Genomic DNA, 25,428 nt, shown 5'->3' with positions numbered 1-25,428 from the left:
CCCGGGCGCCCTCGGTCCGGGGAGTCCCCTCCGCGCCCTCCCGCCGCCGCCCAGCGAGAAATGGCCTCTCCCGAGGAGGACGCCTGCCTCCTTGAGGTGAGTGGCGCTGCGCCTCGCAGCCGTGAAAGCCTGTTCTGCGCGGTTGGAGAGGTTGGAGTTGGGCGTTTGTTGGGGGAAACTCGGAAAAGGTCAGGCAGGTCTTGGAGGACCGCTGGGGCCTTCCCCGTCCCACGCACATGCGGAGGGCGGCCCAGGCCTGACCCGAGAGGTCGTTTCGGGCTGGACGGCCCTCGGGGACTCCCCGGAAAGCTGCGAAGCCCCAGTGCCTCCCTCTCACACCGGACCGGCCGAAGGGTGCCCTGAGCTTCCGGAGTTCGGCGGGGCTCTCAGGTGTGTGTGAGTGTGCAGCCCGACCGGACCTTCCCTACGGTAGGAGAGGAGAGGTGCCTGTGTTTCATTTGGTCGGTTCAGGGAGTTGTGTGCCCTTGCGCTTTGACCCGTTCTGAATCACAGATTCAAGGAATTTGGTTCTTTTAGCGGTCTTCGCTAAAGTAATGGTTTCCAGCATATTAGAGTTCTGCTTGGTTTTTCAGTTTGGTGGTGATTTTTTCCCCCCTCCTTTGAGACAGGGTCTCTCTAGCTCAGGCTGACCTCAAACTCATGGCGGTCCTCCTTTCTCAGCGTCCCGGGTTGTTTTGTTTTTGGGTGCCGGCAATATTATCCTTCACTAGAAATACGTAGGAGGGATTCATCACTACTTGGGGCAAACTGAGGAGTGCCTCACAGAGAAGCTTCATTCTGTCCACTACTCAGTCAGGCTTCACACAGATTTACTGGGGGCCTGTTGTGTTCCTGGCAGTGTCAGAATAGAGTCTACATTCTAGGGTTTTTGTTTGTTTGGGTTTTGTTTTGGGGTTTTTTGTTGTTGTTTTCTTCTTTTTAAGACAGCGTGTCTCACTGTTTAGTTCAGACTGCCCTGGAACACACTATGTAGCCAAGGCTGATCTCGAACTCACAGCGATCCTCCTGCCTCAGCTTCCCTGGTTCTGGGATTACAGGCATGCACCACCACGCCGGGTGCATTCTAGGTTTTGAGCTGCAGGCCTAGAAAAGGTGAGGAATTCTGTAGGTGAAGGAGTTCTGAGAAAAAATATTTGGGGTGAGATAGGGGTGCTCCTAGAGAAAGTTATTTTACACAAGTAATAAACGTTTACCTTAAGGAAATTAGAATTATTTTTAAGCCTTCCTGAGTGGCCTTCTACAAGTATCTGAGAAATGAGGTTGTATTTTGTATTTGGTTGTTTATCCTGGGGAGCCCATTGGGTAGGTGCCCCAGATTTTTCAGTATTGACATCACAGTCTGAACTAAGTACATGGATTCCTTTTTTTTTAATTTAAAAGTAATACTGTTTACAAACAGACTTGAAAAACTACAAAAGGTGTAAGAATACTGTAGTATGACTGATGTAAGTCAGGTAAATGTAGGGCAGTGTTCATGTAATTTAATCATCTTTTCTTTCTCTCTCTCTCTTTTTTTTTTGAGACAAGGTCTTACCATAAAGTCCAGGCTGGCCTTGAACTCACATTGATCCTCCTGCCTCAGCCTCCTGAGTGCTGGGATTACAAGCATGCATCACCACGCCCTTCTGGTGTACTTTAATTTTGTCATTAAGACATCCAAGTGGGCTTGGGTACAGTGTCAGATAATGTTAATAACACTTGATATTAGTAGATGCCTTCTGAGGAGCAGAGGAATGTAGTGATGGGGCTGAAGAGGTAGACATGACTGCCCCATAGTATGTGTGATGGGTGCTGAAGAGCTAAGTGGGTAGGTGGCAGCAAGATTTTAGCAGCCAAGGAATTAGGTTGCGTACTAATTAATTAGGTTGCGTACTATTGGAGAGTTTGGGTAAGGGTCCATACAGAGAAAAGGCAGAATGACATTATATGTAGAAAGTCCACTGCCACTGATGCACCATGTGAGGGTATTGAGAGCACCTCTCATTGGCCATCTCTGACACTAGGGCATGTGCTTGTTTGAAACAAGGCACAATTCTTCACTTATCACTGTGAGTTACAAACTACCTTTCTCAACTCCTGCCTCAGCCTGAACCTCTTCCACTTGCTCTGCAGTCAGGTGGGGACTTGTTTAATAAGTCCCAAGTCTGAGCAGCCACAACTGAGGACACTGACAGAAGCCATGCTCTCTTCTGAGTCCTTCCTGGATCACCTTCCAGTCTCCTGCCTTTACCTACCCACCTGTTCTGTGTATTACACTGGGCTTTCTTTATGTGACCCCAGCCTTCCTCACCCAGTTCCCAGTGCCAAGATACAGTATGCAGTATTGAGGATGGTGGAGTTTGAGTGTTTTTGCAGTGCTCAAGGTGGAACCCAGGGCCTCGGGAGCTCTTCCACTGAGCTACATTCCCAGCCCTAGGGGCTTTCGAATCACTGGAGATTCCTGCTGCCCAGCCTTAATTTGCTCCTTTTATTTCCAGGACATTTGATGCAGAGGGTTTCTCAAATTCTAATATTATCTGGTGAGCCTTATTTATTTTTGTACTTATTTATATTGGATATTGGACTCAGGAGTAATCTGCCACTGAACTATATAACCCCAATCCTTTTTTCATTTTTTATGTTGGGTCTTGCTAAGTTACAGAATTGCCCAGGCTGGCCTCAAACTTGGATCTGACTGCCTTGGCCATTCTGGAGTGCAGGGATTACGTATGTGGTCCACCAGGCCTGGCTTTTTTTATTTTTATTTTTTTCATTGGCAAATCATTTTAGTTATAGTTTATTTCAGTGTATTTGTTAGGAGAACTTGAATTTGAATTCTAGCTCTGCCACTTAGAAGCCATGTGGCAGTTTTCCCTTCTATAAAACAGGATCACAGGAGTAGCTGCTCTGTAAATTACAAATCTATATAAAGTGTAAGGCATATCATTGTATCCTAACCTTCCTTTCTACCCTCACTGTAGTCTTTCTTGGTCTTCACAGCCAGGGTGGCAAACTGGTTTATAGATAGAGTGAGGCCTGCTGAGTCCTCCAAGCACAATATTTAAAATTTTAGAAAACATACCTTAAAACTTTATCACCTTGCCAGGCATGGCAGCACACACCTGTAATCCCAGCACTCAGGAGGAAGATGGTAAAAGTTTGAGGCCAACCCGGACTGCATAGAGAGTTCAAGGCCAGCCTGAGCTACATCATGAGACCCTGTCTCAGAAAAAAGACTGCTGGGTACTGTAGCACATGCCTGTAATCTCTGCAACTTGGAAGGCTGAGGGCAGAGGATTACAAGTTTAATGCCAGCATGGTCAATGTAGGAGGACCCTGTCTTAAAATTTAAAAAGGGCTGAAGATGTCACATACTGGTAGTGCTTACTCAGGGTGTGTGAAGCCCTGGGTTCAATCCCTGACTCTGCAAATAGTGATGATGATAGATGACTCTGGGCTGGGAGTGTGTACAGTGTGTGCTTAGCATGCCCAAGCCACTGCGTTTGGTCCCCAGCATCACAAACACACAAAGATAAGCAAAATACTTGTGACTCTAGGGGGTGCTCAGTGGCTGTGTGTGTGTGTGTGTGTGTGTGTGTGTGTATAGCATGTGGAGGCCCCTCGGTTCGATCTCAGCACCCCCAAAAAAGAAAAAAAGCCACTCTAGCCTAAACCTCTGCTTGGAACTCAAGACCTGGGTGAGCCTACCCTATAACCTTCCTACTTTTTGTCTCCCCATTCTACCACTGTACTACATCCCCAACCCTTAGATTTTCTTAAATCTATAAAGATATTAAGAAAATAAAAATTGTCCATCTCCTCCTTCTCCCAGATATTACCTACAGACACGTGTTGGAAAAAAAAATTTTTTTTTTTTTTTTTGAGTCAGGGTCTCTCTATATAGCTCAGGCTGGCCTTGATCTCATTATGTAGCCAGGCTGGCCTTGAACCTGTGGCAATCCTGCCTCAGCCTCCCAAGTGCTAGGATTACATGCCCGGCTTGGAAAATTCATGTTTTAGAAACTTCTGAGAGGTTCAGTATCAAAGCGTAAGCCACCTTTCCTGTGTATGGCTCCAAAATAACAGCTGCCAATGATTAAAATACTTCCAGGAAAAAATTCCTAAGCCTATACTACCATCTGTATACAGTATTTCCACCTAGATCCAACTTCACAGAGGAAAAGGATTAGTAAGCTTGAAGTGGGGTTCCTTTTTCTAAGTGTATTTACATTTTACATTTGAGAGGAATTAAATGAGTTCGAAGTACAAATTGTAGGCCTGTAGAATGTGCAGTACCAGGTCACTGCTGAGATTTGGGTTTTGGGATGGGTCTTGGGGAAATTTTTTGTTTTGAAACAGGGTCTCACTGTGTAGTTCAGGCTGGATTTGAACTCACTGTGTAGCCCAGGCTATCCTTGAACTGACAGGGATCTCCTGTGTCAGCCTCCTGAGCGCTGGGATTATAGACGTAGGCTACCACACCTGGCTTCTAGGGGAGATTAATGCAGTATTCTTACACCAGGTATGATTAGACTGGACCTGAGTTTCACAGCAAATTAATATTGCAGACAAATAATCTAGCTTTTCCCTGAGGGGAAAGAAAGAAGGAAGGGACTGAAACCTCACATAGGTCTCTGGGAAGATGGAGGAGGTGTGAAGGGAAGCTAGATGTTTCTGATGGAGCTTGGTGCTGTTTCTGGGAGAGGGGTCCTCTTTCCATCACCAAGATAGTGATTTGGGGAAGGAGCTTGCAGAAACTTGAAGGAGGCTTGAGGTAGAGTGGGAAGAAACCTCAGGGTGTGGGAGATTGGAGCCTGAATGGGAGCTGGAGTTCACAGGCCCATTCTGACCCTCCCTGGGTCCTTAGGTTTCCTGGACTCTGAGATACGAATTAAGCAGTCTCAGTTCTGGTTTCAGAAAGTCTGGAGTTGCTGCTTTATCTCTGTGTGAGGTAAGGCCTGTGGTAGGCCTTGCCTCCAGGAGCTTGTCTCATTTGACTGCTAATCCTAGCTGATCCCTTCCCACCACTGCACGGGGAGTCACCTGATGACTGAGAAGGCAGGGGATAAAAAATGGCCGCAGTTCAGTCTCTTTTATAGCAGTGCCTCTCCCTGGAGTGGGCTGAGATCTCCATTGTGAAAACATCTTTTTCTCAGCCACAGTCACTTGTGCTATGGCTGGCAGAACTACCATGGATTTGTAATGTGCCAAGCGCTTTGTACACGAAAGTGATAACCTCTTGAAAAGTGTTTTTTTTTCCCTTCCAGGTTGATTCCAAAGATAGTTCCCATAACTCCATCAACTCTGAGTTTGCAGCTAAAGCTGAGGGTCAGAATGATGTGATGGAGGAGCCGGACAAGATCCAGAAGAGGAAAAGGGATAGGCTTCGAGACCAGGGCTCCACTGTCATCTACCTGAAGGCCATCCAGGGCATCCTGGGGAAATCGATGCCCAGAAGGAAGGGAGAGGCTGCAGCCCCAAGGGTGAAGCCAAGTCCGGGAGAGCAAGGACCAGCCCGGAGTGTCTCCCTCACTGCTCCCCAGAAGAAGAGAGAGCCATCCCCACAGGTCAAGGTGGAAGAGGAAAGGCCTGTGCTAGACAGGGGCAGCTTCTGTGACAGGAGAGTGGTTATAGACCCTCAGGAGAAACCCTGTGCTGAGCCTCTTGAAGGCCAAAGAACAGTCGTTAACAAGCCTTCTCCACCCCTAGAGTTTGTGGATGACGTTGACTCGAGTGTAGAAACCCAGAAGGTAAGTGAAGCACACAACAAGCGTCTGCGTTTTTAGTTTTCGTGATTAAATGTACTTGGTGTTTCCTAAGTTGTGATACTGCTGTTGTTTTTGTTGTTGTTGTTATTGGCAGTGCTGAGAAAGGAACTCAGAGGTATCACACGTCCACTACTGAGCTTCACTTAGCTCCTACATGTTAATGATGGGAGGCAGTTTTTGGAAAACTTAACGTGTCTGAGACTGCCTTTATACTCCGCCTTAATGCCAGGCTTGGTTCTATTGAAGTCCCAAATTGGAAGTCATTTTGGGGAGGGGATTCTGAAAGCATTGTTCCTTTGTCTTTTTACTTTGACTTTTGTTGAGATGTGTGAAGCTATTCTGGTTCCTGATTCTTGGTATAAGGTTGTTTCATTTGTTTTCCTCCCTGAAATCTTGTAGAATTTTTCTTTAAAAAATCTTTTTGTTTTAATTAGTTCGTGTTTGTAATACAAGAGTGATGTTTCTTCTGGGAAATTGGTACATGCATTTGACTTTGATTGTGCTCCCTCCCCTCTTTCCTTCTCACCTCTTCCTGGTCCCCTTTCCCATCGCTAAGAGTCTATCATCTCTCCTTTATGTATTTTTTTAATACATGTTTGCAATACATAAGATTACATTTATCATGGGGAGTTTGTACATGTACATAACGCCTCTGGATTTTTTTTTTTTCCTCCATCCTCTTTCCTCCCTGTTCCCTCCAGCCCTTCTTCCTCTCTCCATTTGTAAAAGCTCTTATTTCCATTTTCTCCTGTTCAACTCATTTTTTAAAATTCCTCTCCCCTTCTCTCCTCCCTCCATCTCTTGTTCTCCTTTACATTTGAAAAAGATCTCCCTACTTCCTAATATCTTTTACTTTGCTCCTCATTTATACTTTGGGTTTCTCATATAAGAAAAACAGTGAGATACTTAAATTTTGTCTATATTTTGGGTTTCTCAGATAAGAGAAAGCATATGATATTTAACTTTGAGTTGGGCTTACTTTGCTTAGCATGATGGTTTTGAGTTCCATCCATTTTCCTGCAAATGGTACCATTTCATTCTCTGTGGCTAAGATCCCATTGTATATATAGACCACATTTTTTTTAACCTGTCCATCTGTTGATAGGTGTCTAGGCTGTTTCTAGGGCTGAGCTGTTTGAATGGCACTGCTGTAAAATGGGTATGCATGTTTCCCTGTATGACACCATTAATTCTTTTAGGCTATACCCAGGAGAGGTATTGGCAGGTCAGATGGAATTTCTATGGAGGACTCTGCATGCTGATTTCCATAGTGGTTGCACTGGTTCACATTTCCAGGAGGGTTCATTTTTTTCCTCTGCATCCTTGCCAGCATTCGTTGTTTTTGTTTGCTTGCTTGCTTGTTTGTTGATTTGTTTTTTCAGTACTGGAGATTGAACCCGGGCCTTCCCATTGAGCTACAACCCCAATCTTTTTTATATTTTGAGACATAGTTTTTCTAAGTCATCAAAAGGCTCAAACTTGTCATCCTCCTGCCTCAGCCTTCCAGAGTGCTGGGATTACAGACAGGTGCCACAATACCTGGTAGAGAAGCTTTTAAATTTGTTGATTCTTGAAATTATTTTCTCTGCTATTGGAGTTCTATTCAGGAAATAATTTTCCTGTTTCTGTGGCTTCAAGTGTCTCCCGTATTTTGTCTTCCAGCAATTTCAGAGTTTCTGTTTTTGTTGTTGTTTGTTGTTTGTTTTTTTGATATCGGTTCTTGCTGTGTAGTTCAGGCTGGCTTTGAACTTACTATTTTGCACAGGCTGATCTTGAACTCACAGCATTCCTTCTGCCTCATCCTCCTCAGTGCTAGAATTACAGGTGTGGGCCAACATGCCTGGCTCTTGAATTATTTTGCTGATTTTTTTTTCCCCATATTTGTGTTTGTTTTCTCTTTCTCTGTGTTGCATTATTTGGATGTTGGATTCCCAGAACCAGTCCTCTAATTTTGTTGCCTTTGCCTTATTTTCTATCCAGTTTTTTTGTTTTGTAGATTTCCTCACCTTTATCTTCCAACTCTGCTATTTTAGTTGTTTTTCTGTCAGTTTATATTATCTGAAGTGCTCTTGTTTTCCTATTTAATTGAGAGTTAGGGGGATTAAAAAACTATTTGGTAGCACTTGGGGGGCTGAGACAGGAGAATTGCTTCAAGTTCAAGGCCAGCTTGATCTACATAGTGAGACCCTGTCTCAATAAACCAAAACAAAAGAAAACAAAAAGCAGCTAGTTTAGGGAACCCTAGTAAACATCCAAAATGAGCTGGGTTAAGGTCTTTATTGTTCATCTTTCTGATTGCTGGGACCTAATACCTGATACCCGTAACTTAAAGGAAGAAACATTTATTTTCAGTCCACAGTCATTTGGTTCCAAGTCAAAAAATAAGAAGGAAATGATGGAGAAGAGCTGCTCACGGAGGTGTGGAAGTAGAGTACAGGGTGAGCACAGCCGGGGGTGGGGTGGGGGGAGATACACCATTCAAAGGCATGGCCCTAGAGACCGCCTCCCACTGGGCCCATGTTCTGACAGCACTGATGCTCCAGGAATCTTCTAATCCAGCCATACTGATGGGCTTTTTGGGGTCATTTGTCTCCCTTAAATAAAAGAGTACTGTGTAGTGCCACAGGCTTCGTAAGGGTCTGATTATAAGGTGCTGCCTTCTTTTCTGAGGGATACTTGTTTGGGATGAAAATTTTACCTATATTTACTTGTTCATTTTTGGTTATTCTAATCAGATTAACTTTTGTTGGAAAAAAATAGTAAAATAGCCTTTTTGGCAGTACTTGGAATTGGACTCAGGGCCTTGCACTGAACAGCATCCTTAGCGCCCCTCGCCCCATTTTTGAATCGGGGTCTCAGTTGCCTATGTTGAGTTGGAACTTGGTATTCTCCTCCCTCAGGCTTCCAGAATGGGAGGATTACAGGTGTGGACCTCCACACTTGGCTTATATATCTTTATATCTTCACGTAGATACACATGAAGAGCTGGATTGCAAAGATGTTATATGTTAGTGTGTGTGAGAAGCACTGTAACTTTCAGGTGTACTTGTACCGAAGGAGAATGATGATTGCAGTATGTCTCATTGGAAAATTCAGCAGGAAAAAGCAGATCTTGTCAAGCTCAGGCAAGATTTTTTTTGGTCTGAATTGAATATAGTCAAAAGTAAATACAGTAGTATAGTGAATACCCAGGTAACTGTCATGTAGCTTCAAAAATTCAGTTCAAATTTGGTGGTTTTTGTGTTTTGGGGGGTTTTTGTTTTTTTTGTTTTTGAGATGAAGTCTTGCTTTGCTCAGGCTGGCCTTGAACTCATTGTGTGTCTCAAGCTGACCTAGACTTCATGGTTATCCTCTTGCTTCAGCCTCTAAAGTACTGGGATTTGCTGGGATTACAGGCATTCACTTCCATGCATGGCCTTAGGTAAAACTTAAAACATGCTGCAATTTAATTTTCTGTGTGTGTGTGCATGTCAGGGATGAAACCCAGAGTCTCCCACATGCTACCCACCTGTTCTACCACTGACCTACAACCTCAGTCCTTGCCTTGCATTTTAGAAAAGATTCTGTTGGATATTTCTGTTATTCAAGAAATAAGTGGTGCAGTGGCTGACATGATCCCAGATCTGGGGAGGCTGAGGCAGGAGGGCTACAAATTCAAGGCCAGCTAGGGAAGTTTACTGTCGCAAAAAATAAAAAGGGGCAGGGCCGGAGATTTAGCTCAGTGGTTCTCCCACCTGCCTCACAAGTGCAAGGTCCTGAGTTCAATCCCCAGTACCCCGCCAAAAAAAAAAATCCGAGGATTGGAAAAAATAAAAAGGGCTTAGGATGGTAGAAATGGAATATAGCCCACTGAGAGCACTTGCCTAGATTACACAAGGCCTTGGGTTTGATCCCCAGTATGAAGGAAAAAAAATCAGTAACAAGAAGAAATATACAGTAAAGCTTAAAATAGGAAACATAATTCATTTAAATTTTTGTGGTCATAGCTGGATGTGATAGCACACATCTGTAATCCCTGCACTCTGGGAGGCTGAGTGAGACAAAAGCTCAGGTTTGGGCATCTTAGCAATTTAGTAAGACATAATCTTAAAGAGGGGCCAGGGATGGCTCAGTGTGAAGGACTTGGGTTCAATCCCCCGTACTGTAAAAAGAGTTTGTTACTCTTGTCAGTATTTGTTTCCTTCTGCAGAATGTGGGGTATGGTGCGTTAGTATAGACAGTATGACTATAACAGAAGCACATGTTTTATCCCAGCAGGTAGTCAGTTTGATTGTAATGGTCTTTCACAGTGAGTTTTTTGTTTTACTGTGTGGACTATTATTTGCTTAACTATTAAAAAAAATAATTTTTTTTTTTTTTTTTTGAGACAGAGCCTTGCTATGTAGTTCAGCCTGACCTTGAACTTACTATATAGACCATGCAGGCCTCAAATTTGTGGTGATCCTCCTGCCTCAGCCTCCCAGCCACTAGGATTGTAGGCATGTGCCACCATGCCTGGCAAGAAAATAACCTTATAAGGCCTCTTGTTCAAGCTGTCTGGCACTGGTAGATATAAATGGCTTCATTATCAAGAAATGATGGATTGAAGTAAAGTTGGCTTTAGTCCCAGTTGGTATCTGTGTGCTTGCTGTATTTCTCAGACCTTGCTTCATCAAAGTTACATGGAAAGTTAGATTTCTTGGCCTGAACTCTTGGCCGTTGAGTCATAGTATTTCAGGGTGAGGTGGGTTTTAAAATTTATTTTTAAAATGCTCCCCACTTGGTGATGATGTGAAGGTGAGTCCATCATTAGTTCTACAAATTTAGTGAATATCTGTGAGCAGTTATTGTTTGCCAGGCCCTATCCAGATCTCAGTGAAAAAACAAAAGCTTCTAACCGTCAGCGGCTTCCATCTTGTTAGTGCTAAATCGATTTGACGTAAGGCCTGGCTGTTCCTCTTACTATTGCTAGTCAGTGGCTTAGAGATTTGTTTTGCTTTCACGTTTGTGACTCAGGAGTTGAGAAAGTGTACCCAGGGCTGACCTTGTGGGGATCGCCCATGGCTGGATGGGATGACAGCTGTGCTGGCTCTCAGCTTAGTGGGTGGCTGGCCACCCACTTATACCTGCTGGTGACCCATTGGATGTGGCTTTGCTGCCCTTGGAGTAGCTGAGAGCACAGCTAGAGGCCACAAGGCTGTGTGACCTACCCCTGGAGCTCCCACAGCTCTCCTTCTGTGTTCTTTGTGTTGCAGGTGACGCATAGTAACATGGATTTGGGGGCAAGCCACAGACCCAGTAATTTGGGGACATGTTTTAGATAGACCACAGAGGTGGTGGTTTTGCATTTTAGGTGTATTGGAAACATTGTTAAGTGTCACTGCTTTCCCTGAGTTCCCCATGTGGAGTGCACAGTTTTTCTCCAGAGGGACCATTGAGGGAAGAAACACAGGTATAGCATCCCCTTTAGGGGCAGAATGCAGTGATCACAGGTGCATTCCCCAAACCTGATAGGACTGTTCACAGCTGTGGACTGCCTTGTAACCTGGAAGGTTTCACTTCTGGAGTTTGTGAAGATTTTAAGGCAACCAGGTTAAAGGTGAGCTAATATGCCACTGCATGGAAAATGAGCCAGGGGTTATGTCTGCCAATAGCTTTGCTAATAACAGTATAATTTGCTTGTGGTTCTAGTCCAAGGTCAGGGGGCTGTATTCTTGCTGGCAGAGACCCAAGGTGGGCAGTACATCTCATGGCAAGAGACAGAGAGCTCACTTGTGTCTTATTGTCTGGTCTCTCTCTGTCAATCTATAAATCTACCAGGATTCAACCCTGGGCCTCCATCCTGTTGACTTTCTCTAACCTAAACTACTTCCCAAAGGTCCTACCTCCAAACACTACAGTTGGATTAAATTTCCACCCTCTTGGGTCCTCATAGTGGGGATTAGTCTCCCCCATGAGGGATAAACCATCCTCACACCAGGGCACTAAGCACAAGGGTTGTTTGCACATGAGAAGACTAAAACATTGTCATTTCCTTTCTGCAGCATAAAGACAGGGAGGTGGTGCTGGAGCACACCTCTTCAGGAAGCGACTGGTCTGATGTGGACGATGTCACCACAGTCAGATTCTCTCAGGAGGAGCCCACCTCACTGAAATACTCAGCAGTTCCAGAACCTTCTTCCTTTCCCACTGACTATGTCATGTACCCTCCTCATTTGTATAGTAGTCCTTGGTGCGACTATGCCAGTTACTGGACCAGCAGCCCCAAGACTGCAGGCTGCCCCTCTGTATGCAGCAGCAGCCATGACACAGTGCAGGCTGGGAAGAGGAGCTGCAGCCTCCTGTGTGATGATTCCCCCAGCCCCGCAGAGGGTGCCCAGAATACCTCCAGAGATCTAAAGGCCACAGACAAAGGCAGATCGAAGAATTCTCGCTCATTTTATTTCTCCAGAAGCTCTGGAGACAGAGCTCCAGAAGCTCTGAAGGAGAAAAGAACATTCCGAGAGGAGACACCACCTCGTTTCAGTGGAGGACACACATCTACTTTCCTGCCGAGGAGCCAGCAGGATCCAGGCCTGGAGGAGGGCTTCATTGATACCCATTGTCACTTGGACATGCTCTACTCCAAGCTGTCTTTTAAAGGGACCTTCACAAAGTTCAGGAAAATGTATAGCAGCTCCTTCCCTAAGGAGTTTCAGGGCTGCATCTCAGACTTCTGTGATCCTCGGACCCTGACAGATTGCCTGTGGGAGGAGCTATTGAAAGAGGATCAGGTTTGGGGGGCCTTTGGCTGTCACCCTCATTTTGCCCGGTACTATAGTGAGAGTCAAGAAAGAAATCTTTTGCAAGCCTTAAGGCACCCCAAGGCTGTGGCATTTGGGGAAATGGGCCTGGATTACTCTTACAAGTGCACCACACCTGTCCCAGAACAGCACAAGGTAACAAGGCTTGCTTCAGTCTCTGCTTTAATTATAATTATTCTTTTAGTTGTTGAAACCTAACTGTAAGATTTTCTCTACTTTTGGAACAAAAAAGTTTAGAAGTCATCAAAATTCCCTTGCTCCTCTCCCATTCTGTGGATGTCCTTGTCAAGCGCTTCACAAGCTATTTCTTACCTTGCAGCACTTTACCCCTTGTGGTGCTGGGGATAGACAAGTCGTATTCCTCTCCTATCTGTCAGCACTCTTATGTGAGAGGGGGAAGAGGCACTTTGTGACAGGTGGCTAATAATCAGTGTCAAGGCATTTGCTTGTTTTCTTTCTTGGGAAGCAACAAACTTTGGGTTTGGTTTTGTTTTTTTGGTACCAGTGATCGAGCTTGGGTCCTTGCACTTACTTGTGAGGTATGTTTTTGTTTTGTTTTGTGGAGTTTTTTTGGTTTTTTGGTCCTGAGGGTTGAACTCGGCTCCTTGATCTTACAAGGCAGGTGCCAGAACTACCCAGCTAAATCTCTGGCCCTTGTTTTTGTTTTTTAAAGTTAAATCTGCCCACTGTGGGATTTTTGCAAATTACAAAAATGTTTAAAGAAGATGATTCTCATTTGGCCAGAGATAATGACTATTGCTGTCATAATATTTTTCCCTCCCAGTATTTTTTGAGTATTCAGCAGAGTAAGAGTCCTAGTAGCATTTCAGTGGGTTTCTGACTGGGAATGAGTAGGAATGGGTGAGCCCCTTTGCCCATCCCTTCCTACGCCCCTGCAGCACTCAGGAGGAAATGTCACTGTCCTAGGCAGCGAAGCAAGCTGTTGGGTCTCCTCAGTATCTGCACCCTAGACTCCAGGCCTCCCGTGGCAGGGAGCAGGTGCGTGTGGTCCTGCCTTGCAGAGACTGCTTGCCAGCTTTCCCATGGGCCTCCTCTCAGATCTGCCTTGAGGTGGTAATCTATTAACCAGACCTGATAGTAAAATAACTAAGTCTGAACATAGGAGAATAATTGATTTTTAGGGAAGTGAGACAAATATTTAATACCCTATTTTCCCAACAGGCTTTTTTGTAATACAGGGCAGGAGCAGTGTAGGAAGAGGGACATTTCAGGAAAACCCTCATGGAGTGTTTTGGGTAACAGATGTGTAGTGGATACTTACTTGGTATTTCACAGTACCTTTTTCTTTGCTGAGTCACTAAAGTTTCATATTTGGGTATGGAAATAGATGAGCATACTGTCCAGAAAGCTGGACTTAAAGCAGTACCAGCAGTGATCAGTGAAGTTCAGCTATTTTTTGGCCTGGTATGATGGGACACAAGACTAGAAAATAGTCTTGGTATGATGGGACAAATTACTGGCTGGGGTTAGGGCAAAACACAAAGCTTATGTCAAAGAGAGAACAGCTGGAAAATATTTCTGTTAATACTTGAGGAAGCCAAGTCTGGTGTTGCCCACCTGTACCCCCAGCATTCGGGTTACTCTTGAGTTCCAGGCCACCTGAATTACACAGCAAGACCTTATCTCAGAAAAAGCAAAATAAAACACTAGGGGACACTAGGATGAACAGAAGCAGCAGGTTCTTGCTGTAAGTCTAAAATACGTTACCCAAAAGAGGAAAATGGTGACTAGCAGCCACCCTGGATGCACCTGTGCCTTGAGTCACGTTCCCTCAGAGCCCAAGGGTTATAGGTTTGCAGTGGGTGCTCCTTTGGGTTGTCTCTTGTGAAGGGAAGAAAGAGCCTGTTGGGAGCTACAGATCTGGCCAGTTTGTTAGGGGTTCAGACCTGGCTTCTTCTGAGAGAGCTAGGGATGTAGCTCAGTGGTTGAATGTGCACAAGGCCTTCAGTTCACACATCTGCACCCAAAAAAGAAAGTTTGGTCTGTTACCTAATATTTCTGGAAGGATTCAAAAATAGAGGAAAAGAAAATACAAATATTAGGGTTACAGTGGATAGTTATTCTGCTCCCTGGGGTAAACCCCCAGTAACTCTTTCCTTATCTGTGTGTTCACAGATTTAACCATTTACCTTCCCAGGATTAGATCCTAGATATTTCATGTGTAACTTGCACACACCCTCCAATGTGATTATCAGAATCCTTTGGTTCAAAAGCCAGGAAGAATGGAACATCCTTCCTCATCTTGCTGGCTGAGCCCTGGCTGCATCTGCCTCTGTGTTTGACTGGAATTAATTATTATTGAGGTAATAAGCATATGAGAAATGCCTGGGAGCACCCCTGGGGAGGCTGATGAGCTCCAGAACCCTGGGAAAAGGTGGACCCTCAGGAACCAGAGTGTGTTGGGTGAATGGCTGTGTGTTGATGTGCATCATTTCCTAGTCGGGACAAGTGCTATGGGTAGCTGCACACAGTTACAGAACCCTGCATACTAGGGAACTCTTTGGTCTTAACATTTTGAAATTTGGACCATAATACATTTCATGGTATTGTTCATTGGAAACTTAGAAGGGGCAGTTGGTAGCTTGTCTTGTAATCACTGCCACTGAGTCAAGGAAATATGTCTTCTGAATGTGGATTGAACTCAGGGCCTTGGGCATGCTGAGCCACATGATCTATCGAGTTCTACGTATCCTTGCCCTATGATCTTTTCTAAAGAAAAAGAAATTAGAAAGATAAGTAATAGTTTTAAATGTTAACATTTTCCTATTAACTATACTTTGAAAACTATACTTTTTATACAGCTGTGTAATATTTCACCCTAAGGCTATAATAGTTTGCTTGGCTATTGTTTGTGTGTGTGTTTGTTGAGATAGGGTCTCACTGTGTAGTTCAGACTGGTCTTGAACTCACTATTTAGCCAGAGCTGGCTTTAAACTCAAGGTGATTCTTCTGCCTCTGTCTCCCAAGGGTTAGGATTAAAAGTGTGTGTCAACATGGCTGGCTCCTGGCTATTCTGAGGGATAGTTTGTTAGAGACAACACACTTAAAAGGTGAAATTGTGCTCTCCTGAAACCTCATGCCTCAGTAGGGGTCAAAGGAGGGGCAGATGAATGAACAGGTAACACATGCAACAGGAGTGGGAGGGGCATGGCCCCGCTTGAAGCTCCTGCCAAGCATTCTGCCACTGGGGTATCTGTGATCTTCTCCTTCAGATGAGAACACGGAGCCAACAGAATTGTTACCATTGGCTAGTGTCTTTTGTTTCACAAAGGTTAGCACCTCTAACCTGCATTACACTTGTAAATGTCCTCAAGTGGCAGTCACTTTACTACCAAATGCACCTCCACATTTCTTGCTAAAATGCTAACAGGAATTATATTCCACAATTGAAAAAGCTGCTCAGGAAAATACTGTTTTAGATAAGGTAATTTGCTCATAACGAAGTAATAGGTTTGTTGTGACCTTGTTAAAAGAATAGGTTCTAGTCCTACTCCCCTGCTCCACCCTGTCCACCCTGTAGAACTGAGCATTGAACCCAGGGATGCTCTCCACCCCTCTTTAAAGTTTCTTTATTTAATTTTTGTCAGGCCTGCCCTAAACCAACAGAAAAAGCAAACAGGTTGCTTTCAGCAGCTTCCCAGTAAACAGGACAAATGGACTCAAATGTAGTATACAACCTCCCTGGCACCAAGAAGTTTAGTAACTCTCACACCTGAGCAGATCATCTGTAGACATCCAAATCATAAATATATTACCCCAGATTCCTTAGCCCTCCAATACCTATGTAAGCCTAATTCCTTTTCCAGTTAGTTGCTGACATTTCTCTCTCCTGGTGTTAGCCTATCCATTCAAGGAAGAAATGTTTCCAGCTAGCTGCCTCTCCCTCTCCCCCAGTGTCAGCCCATTCACACATGGATGTGATAAACTCAGCTTTCCCCCAGCTAGCTGTTAGAATCTCCTGATTTTAGTCTGTTAACTTGAATAAACTCTTCTTTTTCTCATGACAGAAAACCTGTTTTTGACAAGTGGATTCTTTGTAGCAGTGTTGAGACAGGGTCTCCCTACATTGCCTAGGTGGTACTCAAAGTTGTGGTCCCCCTGACTCAACCACCCTGAGTGCTAAGGTTACAGGGCTAACAGCGCGACCACCCTCCAACTGCAAGAGGGACAGGAGGACTAAAGAGAAAAAAGACAAGAAAGACTTGTGTAACTTCAAAGTGTACGGGGGCCAGGAGGTCAGTGCCTCAGAGCGGGCAAAGCCAGTATCTCTTGGGTACACACCATCATTGGGGGTATTTGCTAACATAGGGACTGTGGTAACCCTGGGATGGTGAGGCTCAGAGGTTGATGAGGGCTGTAAGGAGAGCCTTCCTGCAGCAGTAGGTGGGATGAGTTGAGCTGATTAGGAACTTGTCCCTCCCCGGTGAAGCCTTTCTCTCTTTTTTTAAATTACTACATGGTTCTCAAAGAACCAGGATGTCTTCAGCTGATATAATCTTGATGGTGCCACAGCATCACCAGACCATTGAGGCCTCAGCTGTAACTGCACGCAAAACACTTTCGTGTTTCCGAGTGCCAGAGCCGCCTTGAGGGCAAGGGACATTGGGCCTTAGACAGCTATACTAACACTTTAGGTTTTTTTCCAAGTCACCAGTTCACTTTAATCAATATGCCTGATGAACCCTTCAGCTCTCAACCCATTTCTGATTCCTTCCCCCTGCCCCTGTACCAGGGAATGAACTCAGGACCTTGCTCTTGTGAGGTGGACATGACAACACTGAGCTAAATCCCTGGCCGTTTTTAATTCCTGCTGACCTTCCCACTCATTCCTGGGTCTGCAGCCCCCAGTGGCCTTCCTCGACGACCCTTCCTGCTACTCACAGATTCCCAGCTACTCCTCCCACATTTTCCTTTATTTCCCTTCCCCTTTCTTCTCTTCCCTCCATCCTGCATTCTCCACTCCATTCTGAACCTCAGTCCTCCAAAATTCTGCTGGCTTCCAAGCAGCCCATCTGTCTCCCTTGAGCTGCCCAGCCTAGGCCAAGCTGGGCTGTGTCCTTGCTGTCCCTCGCTTCCAAGCCTCTTGCCTGTGTGGTTCCTTTCTAGTAGCATCTTTGTTCCCCACTCTCTCACCACTCAGTCACAGCTTCTGTCTTTCTGACCCCTCCATCTGCAAGGCTCTGGCTTGATCACTCCACAGCAGCCTGAGGGCAGAAGATCTGGAGGAAGAACAAGGTGGTACCCTCTGCCCCACACCCCCAGGCCTATACATCCTCTCTCCCCTTAGCCTGGTGGAAAGGAGAGGAGCAAGCTAGCTGCAGTGACAGTCACAATGACAGTTGGGAGCTTCCAGGGCTGTAGGGCAGGGAGGATGTGAGTGCGCAGGCTGGCTGGCAGGCAGCTAGCACAGCCCCAGCAGCAGAAAGATTAGAACTGCCCCGGCTCCAGGTCACAATCCATACTTTAATTATGAAGTGATTTACCCCAAAATTTATGTAGAATTGCTCTCAACACAGATGTGTGCCACCATGCCTGGCTTAGCCCTATTTTTTTCACTTATAATATTAATAATATGTGCATTTTACTAATGAAGATTTAAAAGTGGCTAGATTTAAAAAGAATGAAACAGATCTGTTCATAGTAACCTAGAAGGATGTCCAGTTTGGAGTGAGTAAAGAAAGCACATTGTAAAAACTAAGTATAGTGTTTATTTCCAACACCTTTGAGTGAGTGCTGGAGAGGTGTGTGTTTGGCACAGCTCTGGCACAAGGAAAGTGCATCATACCTATCCCAGGATAGCACAAGGTCAAAGGTGGGCTGGTGAGGTGAAGGACTGGAGCTCTGTGCTCATTGTTCTCAAGCCCTGTCCATCACTGCCCTCCTGCAGCAGTGCCCTGTGCAGACCACAGATTATCAGTCAGACCCAGGGCTTTGAGCACATGCTGCTCTCTAGAAAGTGGACGGTTCCACTGTGGGATTTTAAATTGTACAAAGAATTGGACAGGGAGGTGTCCTTAAGCTGGATGTTCTAGAGATGTCAGACTTCTGAAGTGTTACTGACCAGATGATGTGCGTTTCTCTTCTCGCAGGTATTTGAGAGACAGCTACAGCTGGCTGTCTCTCTAAAGAAGCCCTTGGTCATCCATTGCCGAGAAGCTGATGAAGATCTGCTTGACATCATGAAAAAATTTGTGCCCTTTGACTACAAGATCCATAGGTTAGAAGGCTGCAGCTTCTGCAGCAAATGAAAAATTGTTCTGTCTGAGCTCACTGAGGAGAACAGTGATGACGTTTTATCTTACATTACTTTTTTTCCTGTGTTGGGACCCTGTGAGATCTGAATTTATGTTACAGCTTTTTTTTGGTACCGGGGATCAAACTCAGGTCCTTGTGCTAGCGAGGCAGGCATCATATCATCTTTAGTACCTTTTCTAAAGTATAGTGAAGCATATGAGATTTCTTACCACACTTGCCTGTTGTTTTTCTGTGGTGTCTGGCTTTAGCTGATACCCTGAGACACCAGTGAGGAAGAAAAGGTTTTCAGTTCTCAGAAGTGGGGACTGTTCGTCCTTTTGGGTCCAGTGGCTTAGCACACAGAGAATATACAGGGCATCTTTTTTTCTTCTTTCAGCCCTGGGAATTGGACTCAGGACCTTGCACTTGCCAGGCAGGCACAGCTCCACTGAGCTACATCCCTGACCCTTCAGGGCATCTTTAAAAAAAATTTTTTTCCCTTTTTTAAATTTGAAAGCTCCTTTCTCCCTGTTAACATGAAAATATAGGATGTGTTTTATCTGAGGATTTCTAGGGTTCTGAAGTCCAGTTTGGTGAATGCCTTGGCTGCTGGGCATTGGCTCGGCTTTGAGAATGCCTGGGTCAGATGGGCCAGTTGGTGGCTTCTGTATACAGAGTGTAGGGCTGACTGAGGTAGGCATAGATGCTTTTTCTGGCTAGAAGGGCTTGAGAGGTGATGCTTGAGGTACTTGTTAAAGATGGACAAGAGGGGTTAATTGAAAACACGGGGTTGGAGCTGCAGGTCTCTGTGCTGCTGCCTTCTAGGAGCCTGAGCAGAGAACAGAGTATGCACTGCAACTGAGGCCCAGGCATGCTGCTCCTCTGGCATAGCCAGTCTGTTTTCTGTTGCTTCAGTGACATGGTGACGGACAGATGAAGGCGAGTGTGCCAAGGCAGTGTTAGGCCAAGGAGGCCTTTGGCTCCCAGATGGATTAACTGTAGTGTACTGTACCAAGAGTGTGAGCAGCTGTCATATGTAGAGAAGAAAAGTCACCTACAGCCCATTACCTATGTTTTTGTGGTGCTGATGACAGAACCCAGGGTCTCACATGCTAGGCAAGCGCTCTGCCACTGATCGGCGTCCTCATTATTTTTATTTTGTGTGTATGCGTCTTTGGACTACATAGGCTTAATTTTTCTCATGCTGCCGTTGTAACCTTAGAGGACCGGTTTAATTCTGTTCTCTTTTCCTGTTATAAGCTATGCTGCACTGTGTCACAAGTGGCTATATGGTGCTGTGTGACACGGAGGGGCTTTGCTGAGTGTCACTCCCTGTGATTGCCCTGGGTCTGACTGTGTTGGTGCCAGCATCTGTCTGTGTTACGGTGGAGCCCCTCCCTTGAGTGTAGGTGCTTCATGTCTGTGACTCAGTGAGGGCCCGAGGCCTAGAGGACCGTGGGCAAATCCTGGCCTGGCATTCTCCCTGCAGGCACTGCTTCACCGGCAGCTACCCAGTCATCGAGCCTCTGTTGAAGTACTTCCCCAACATGTCTGTGGGCTTCACTGCAGTGCTGACATACTCTTCTGCCTGGGAGGCCCGGGACGCTCTGAAGCAGATCCCCCTGGAGCGAATCATTGTGGAGACTGATGCTCCCTACTTTCTCCCTCGCCAGGTAGGGCTGTGTTCAGGCTGAGTTGAGGCACCAAGGGAAGAGGGCAGGGAGGTGGATGGTCAGAGCCCCAGTGCCCCAGTGACTTCCAGGTCCCACCCTGGCTGTGTAGATGTGTCCTTGCTGTTGCTCTACAGAACCTAAAGTCTAGGGGGCAGAGAAGCTGAAGGGTAACCACTCTCTTCCAGGCAGTGCAAAGCCCTACCCTGTAGAGGGCAGTCCACAGAAGCGTGGGACCCTGCTCACCCAGAGCCCCTGCTAGGACTCTCCCTGCACCTGCAGGTAAAGGGGTCTCTACAGGGCAGCCCCAAAGAGGTCCTTGCTGGGGAAGGGCTGGGAGGGAGTTCAATATCTGGCTGTGTGCAGAAGACACAGCGATGTTCTGCACTCTTGGTGTCTTCCAGGTTCCCAAAAGCCTTTGCCAGTATGCCCACCCTGGCCTGGCCTTGCACACGGTTCGAGAGATTGCCAGGATTAAAGAGGAGCCACTGTCCAACACCTTGGCTGCTTTGCGTGAGAACACCAGTCGCATCTACAGCCTGTAAGCCAGAGGAGGCAAGCAGGAGCCTTGGAAAAGGTCATGCTGTTCACATGATGTGCTTTTAGACATCAGGCCAAGCAGGTCTTTGGCTACATTTTCTTAATGTACAGAATATAAACAGGGTGAGCATGAAGCCTGATTTGTCTTGTGTGAACTTGGCCTGGAACCTTCTTCCTTTTCTCTTTCAAATCTCCAGGGTGACCAGCAGCCTGACCAAACATGGGCTGGGTCCGAACTTTGCCTGTGTCCCAGGTCAAGGATGTGACTGCAGAGCCTTTTGGAACAGAATACCAAGATTGGACATTGTCCTCAGAACTCCGTGCTAAGGCTTCAGCTCCTGGCTGGTGGGTGGGTGGGGCATGGGTGGGGGTAAGGGGGCTGCCCAGAATGGCAGCTGGGTTCTGCCTCTTGGTCAGAATGTTCCAGGGCAATCCCTGGATGAATGCCACGTAAGGATATGAGTCTGCCAGTCCAAGTCCCTGTGCTTTGAGCAGCCTGTGAATAAAGTCATCCTCTTTTCTTCCTCATCTGAGCACTGTGGGTGTGTAACTTGGTCCCTGCTTCCTGGTTATAGAAACAAACCCTCAAGTGGGAAGTCTGGGGGGAGATTCTCTGGAAAGACCACCCCCTGTTTCCCTGGTCCCCTCCGTACACTGTTGCTGCCCCAGTGTCAGCACAAGCAGAAGGACTCAGCCACTGATCTCTCCTTGGCCCACTGCTGTCAGAGTGGAGGTGTGCAGAGGGCACTCGTCAATGGAGAGTCCTGAGCACAGGGCTCTGGGGGATGAGAACTCTGAGGAAGGTGCTCCCTGTTTACTGAAAAACCAGGGTTTTTCTGAGGTGTTAAATGGATAAGGGTTCAGTCTACAGCAGAATCTACTTGCTGAAGTGTCAAGCATCCTAGCCTCCCTTTACTTCATTTTTGCCACATTGTCCTGGAACATCGGACCAAAAATAATCCCTTAGATTAATCCTTTGAGACTGACCCTAGTGTGCCCCACTCAGGTTGACAGGAGAAAGAACTTAATTCTCCGCGGCTCATGCTGGGGGCCACCCGGCTCTGTTATTTTCCCTTTGCAGAACAAGCACGCTGGTCCTCTCCAGGCATCTCCCTTGCCTTGGTCTCTGTGTTTCCTCTTAGAAGTCGGAGTTCTGCCATCTCTCTGCTGTGCCTTCTAATGGGACTATTGCAGGTCCGAGAGGTCCTGGTGGTCAAGGAATAAAATGCAAGGAGACTCACGCACTTTGTTAAAAGCAATCCTCATCCTGATCTGCCCCCTGGAGTCCCTTATCTTGTTTGTTAGAAGCTTATGTTATAAAATCCTTCACTGATTGGGGATTTCTAGCTGTGTATGGAAGGGACATTTGAACCTCGTGAGGCCAAGCGGAATGGATATTTCTTACCAGAAGTTGGCCTAGATCACTGTCCATCTCCCATGGGTCACCTGTTTGTGCCTCAAATTTGCCAGTGTGGGGAAATTGGGACCTTGATCTCCTTGAAAGACGGGGGTGCTGGAGTATATCCAATGCTTCATTACCACCCATATGAACAACACCATGACCATCTCCTCTACAATAAGCCCTTGAGCCAACACTGCCTGTGTGTGACACTGGCCTGCCCTGTGCTGAGGGATTATAAGTGATGACTCTGTGACATCTCCCTCCCTCTGCACTCCCCTGGCAAGGAGCAGCATGAGGTAATGTCACTGCTTTTTTCTCTCAAGATTCAGAGCCATCATATGCATGCTGTTAACAGTGAGACCTCACCTAGCTGGGCATGAGAATTGGGTGGCCTTGTGTTTTGTTTTCATTTGGGGGTGGCTTTTCCTGATTGTTTTTTGTGTGGTCAGAATGCTTTATATATTCTCATCTTTGGCCATCTCTAAGAATAAAGTGATCCTCTGGCTACCTCCTGTGCTGTCCATGTCTATCCAAGTGTCTCAGTGGTACTGGTGGCCAGCTGTGCCGCTGAGCATCTGACATTGTCAAGAATTACTGTCCCTTTGGCAGCACTGTTAAATGATGTGAGAAGGCATGATGCCTGTCTGTGAGAGGAACCACAGACTTGGAGCATCGGGAAGTCAGCTGCACTGCTATGCTTAGCTTCTGAGGAGCACGCAAACATTGAGCCTTCTTATTTCTCCAGCTCAGTGCAGGAGGAGGAAAAATGAAATCCGCACACTTGGCTGATGAATCAGTAATACGTGGGCTTGGGATGTGAACACTGAAGTCTTTGGGTAAACGTCAGAGGACATTCTTTGCATTCTTTATGGGACCTTTTCTTGTTCTTTGATGTAGGGATCGACCCAGGGCCTCATCCATGCTGGGCATGTACTCTGCAGCTAACACCCAGTGCCTGCACTAATCTTCACACACATGCACAAGTTGGAACAGAAGCTACACACAGAAAGGAGGCTCCTTCCACTGGACTTAAATCAATTCCTGTTGCTTCCTCATGTTTAGACAGCCACTGATCATATGTTTTCTTCGTGTTCTGCAATTGTCTTGGTTTCTTACCGTGGAACACACAGTTGATTGTCCACCCACTGGTGGTCTGTTTGTGGCTGATGCTGGGCTCTTGGGCTCTCCTGGTCTTTGTTTTGTTTGAGACAAGATCTTACTGTGTAGTCCAGGCTGGCCTGTGACTATCGGTGATCCTCCTTCCTTAGCCTCCCAAGTACTGGGATTACAGATATATAGCACCACCCCTGGCATTTTCATTTTTCTTTCAATTGATATTAACCATTTACTATCACCACTTTAGCTTTTGCATCATTTTTTGTTTTTTGAGACCGGGTCCTCACTGTATAGTTGAGACTGACCTGGAACTCACTATGTAGCCCAGGCTGGTCTCGAATTCACAGCGATCCTCCTGCTTCAGCCTCCGGAGTGCTGGGATTACAGGCATGCACCACCACACCCGGCCACGTCATTCATTTTTTAGAAAACAAGGGGAAGTGGCCATTGGAAAATATAGCTGTTGAATAAACAAACTGTTGCAGTCAGAGATGGTCAGTGGAGAGCCAGCTCCTACCCTGATCTCTATAAGCAATTTGTGAGTGGTGTTTAAGTGGGGTCAGGGTAAGTAGGGTATCTGATAGGAAGCAGGACTTAAAAACGTCCTTCCCAGCCTTGGGCAGCCCCCTCCTCACCCCCACCCCCAGTAGCTGTAACTCCTTGTTCTGAGACAGATTAACTGTCCTATAAATAAAGTTTATGAAACTGTTCTATATGGTTCAGGAGACACTTTTCTTTCAAAGAAAAGTTACAAAACTGCCATCGCCCTGTGTTGGTAAACTCACTTGCTGTGTCACTGAAAGACTGCCCACTGCGACAGAATGTATAAACGCTGAACCTTCTCTTCAGTACTCAGCCATTCTGGACACAGAATCTGCTGGGCCGGTGTATACACTTTAAGTAAATCCTGACTCCCATTTGTTCTCCCATCTCGCAATTCTGCCAACAGGTCTGGGTAGCTTAGCTTTTCTGTTCGCACACTGTCTTAAGGGTTTTTGAGTGCACACCTATAAGTGTGTGATACGTTGAACACATTCTGCTGTGCTAACTATAAAACACTTAAGTGGAGATTTTTTTTTATAAGGGGAATATATTTTTCTCCACAAATGCCTTGATCACTTCATGGGTTACACACAGTCCTCTTCAGAGACCCTTGGGGATCAGAGTTAGTGATCTCAGTGGTAGGTTGCTTGCCCAGTAAAGTCTTGGTTCTCATTCCCAACACTAAAATGGAGCAAGCAAGAAGTCCCTTGGATCTAGGCAGCAGGGCCAGGGATGCAGACTAAAGAGGCGGTAGAGTGAGACATGTAAGTGATGTGCTTGCTGTGGTTTTGGGAAGTTCCTTTGTTTCTCTCAACTCTAGCTTTCTCCCTCTTATGCAGGCTTGCCTGTTGCACAGCAGGAACATAGAAAGTGGATGGGACACTTAGAGCTTCCCCTTTGGCAGGTGCTCAGTCTTGGCAGTGACCCAGGGGAGCCTCAGAGCTCCCAAGTCTGTTGGATGGCACAGAATCTGGTGCCCACCACTCTGCTGCATGCACTGTTCACTGCCCAGCCCAGGAAAGATGTCCAGTGCAGAGGAGGTGCCTGGTCTGTGCACTTTAAAGGACACCCGGGCCAGTGGGAGGCAGGTAAGGAGGTTCTTGTCTCTGTTGGGGTGTGGGGAAACATCAGGTGGTCAGCAGTCTGCCCAGCCCAGGGAGTGGATTCTGTTTAACCAGGCTCCTGTGCTGCTTTGACAGCCAAGGCCCTGGACCCCCCAGCTCTTGCCATACAAGAAAGGGCAGTACCCATGTCAGTGGCTGCCAAGTGATAGTGGGCTATGGTTGAGTTTCAGGACAAGTGCTAGTCTCTGTGCCTATACGAGGTGCCCTAGAAGGCAGGACCTGCTTGGC

The 25,428-nt window shown here is 46.2% G+C and overlaps 1 protein-coding gene across 4 annotated transcripts; it reads left to right on the top strand.

Annotated features, from left to right (window-relative positions):
- The first annotated feature begins 6 nt into the window (after window positions 1-6).
- On the top strand, window positions 7-22,925 carry Tatdn2 (TatD DNase domain containing 2). Of its 4 annotated transcripts, none has more exons than XM_010619327.2 (8): window positions 7-96; window positions 5,268-5,750; window positions 11,792-12,685; window positions 18,661-18,788; window positions 20,295-20,478; window positions 20,880-21,052; window positions 21,213-21,360; window positions 22,097-22,925. In XM_010619327.2, the coding sequence occupies exons 1-6, from the start codon at window positions 61-63 to the stop codon at window positions 21,018-21,020; spliced, it is 1,866 nt and encodes a 621-aa protein (XP_010617629.1). In that variant the 5' UTR covers window positions 7-60; the 3' UTR covers window positions 21,021-21,052; window positions 21,213-21,360; window positions 22,097-22,925. The 4 variants fall into 4 exon arrangements, with proteins under 4 accessions (XP_010617629.1, XP_033624018.1, XP_010617621.1 ...); XM_033768127.1 differs by having other exon boundaries at window positions 20,880-21,097; XM_010619319.2 differs by having other exon boundaries at window positions 20,880-21,360.
- The last annotated feature ends 2,503 nt before the right edge of the window (window positions 22,926-25,428 follow it).

This window comes from Fukomys damarensis, unplaced genomic scaffold (assembly GCF_012274545.1).
Source record: "Fukomys damarensis isolate Sample0158 unplaced genomic scaffold, DMR_v1.0_HiC HiC_scaffold_24, whole genome shotgun sequence".
Taxonomy (NCBI): Eukaryota; Metazoa; Chordata; class Mammalia; order Rodentia; family Bathyergidae; genus Fukomys; species Fukomys damarensis.
The sequence above is the reverse complement of the archived record's forward strand: the minus strand, read 5'-3'. Positions and strand labels throughout refer to the sequence as shown.

What these genes read in the sequence shown, in the direction of transcription:
- Tatdn2 (XM_010619327.2), top strand. Translation starts at nt 61, where the DNA reads ATGGCCTCTCCCGAGGAGGACGCCTGCCTCCTTGAG. An exon ending in CTGTCCCAGAACAGCACAAG is followed by an intron (nt 12,686 to 18,660) that starts GTAACAAGGCTT and finishes CTCTTCTCGCAG; the next exon opens with GTATTTGAGAGACAGCTACA. An exon ending in TTTGACTACAAGATCCATAG is followed by an intron (nt 18,789 to 20,294) that starts GTTAGAAGGCTG and finishes TTCTCCCTGCAG; the next exon opens with GCACTGCTTCACCGGCAGCT.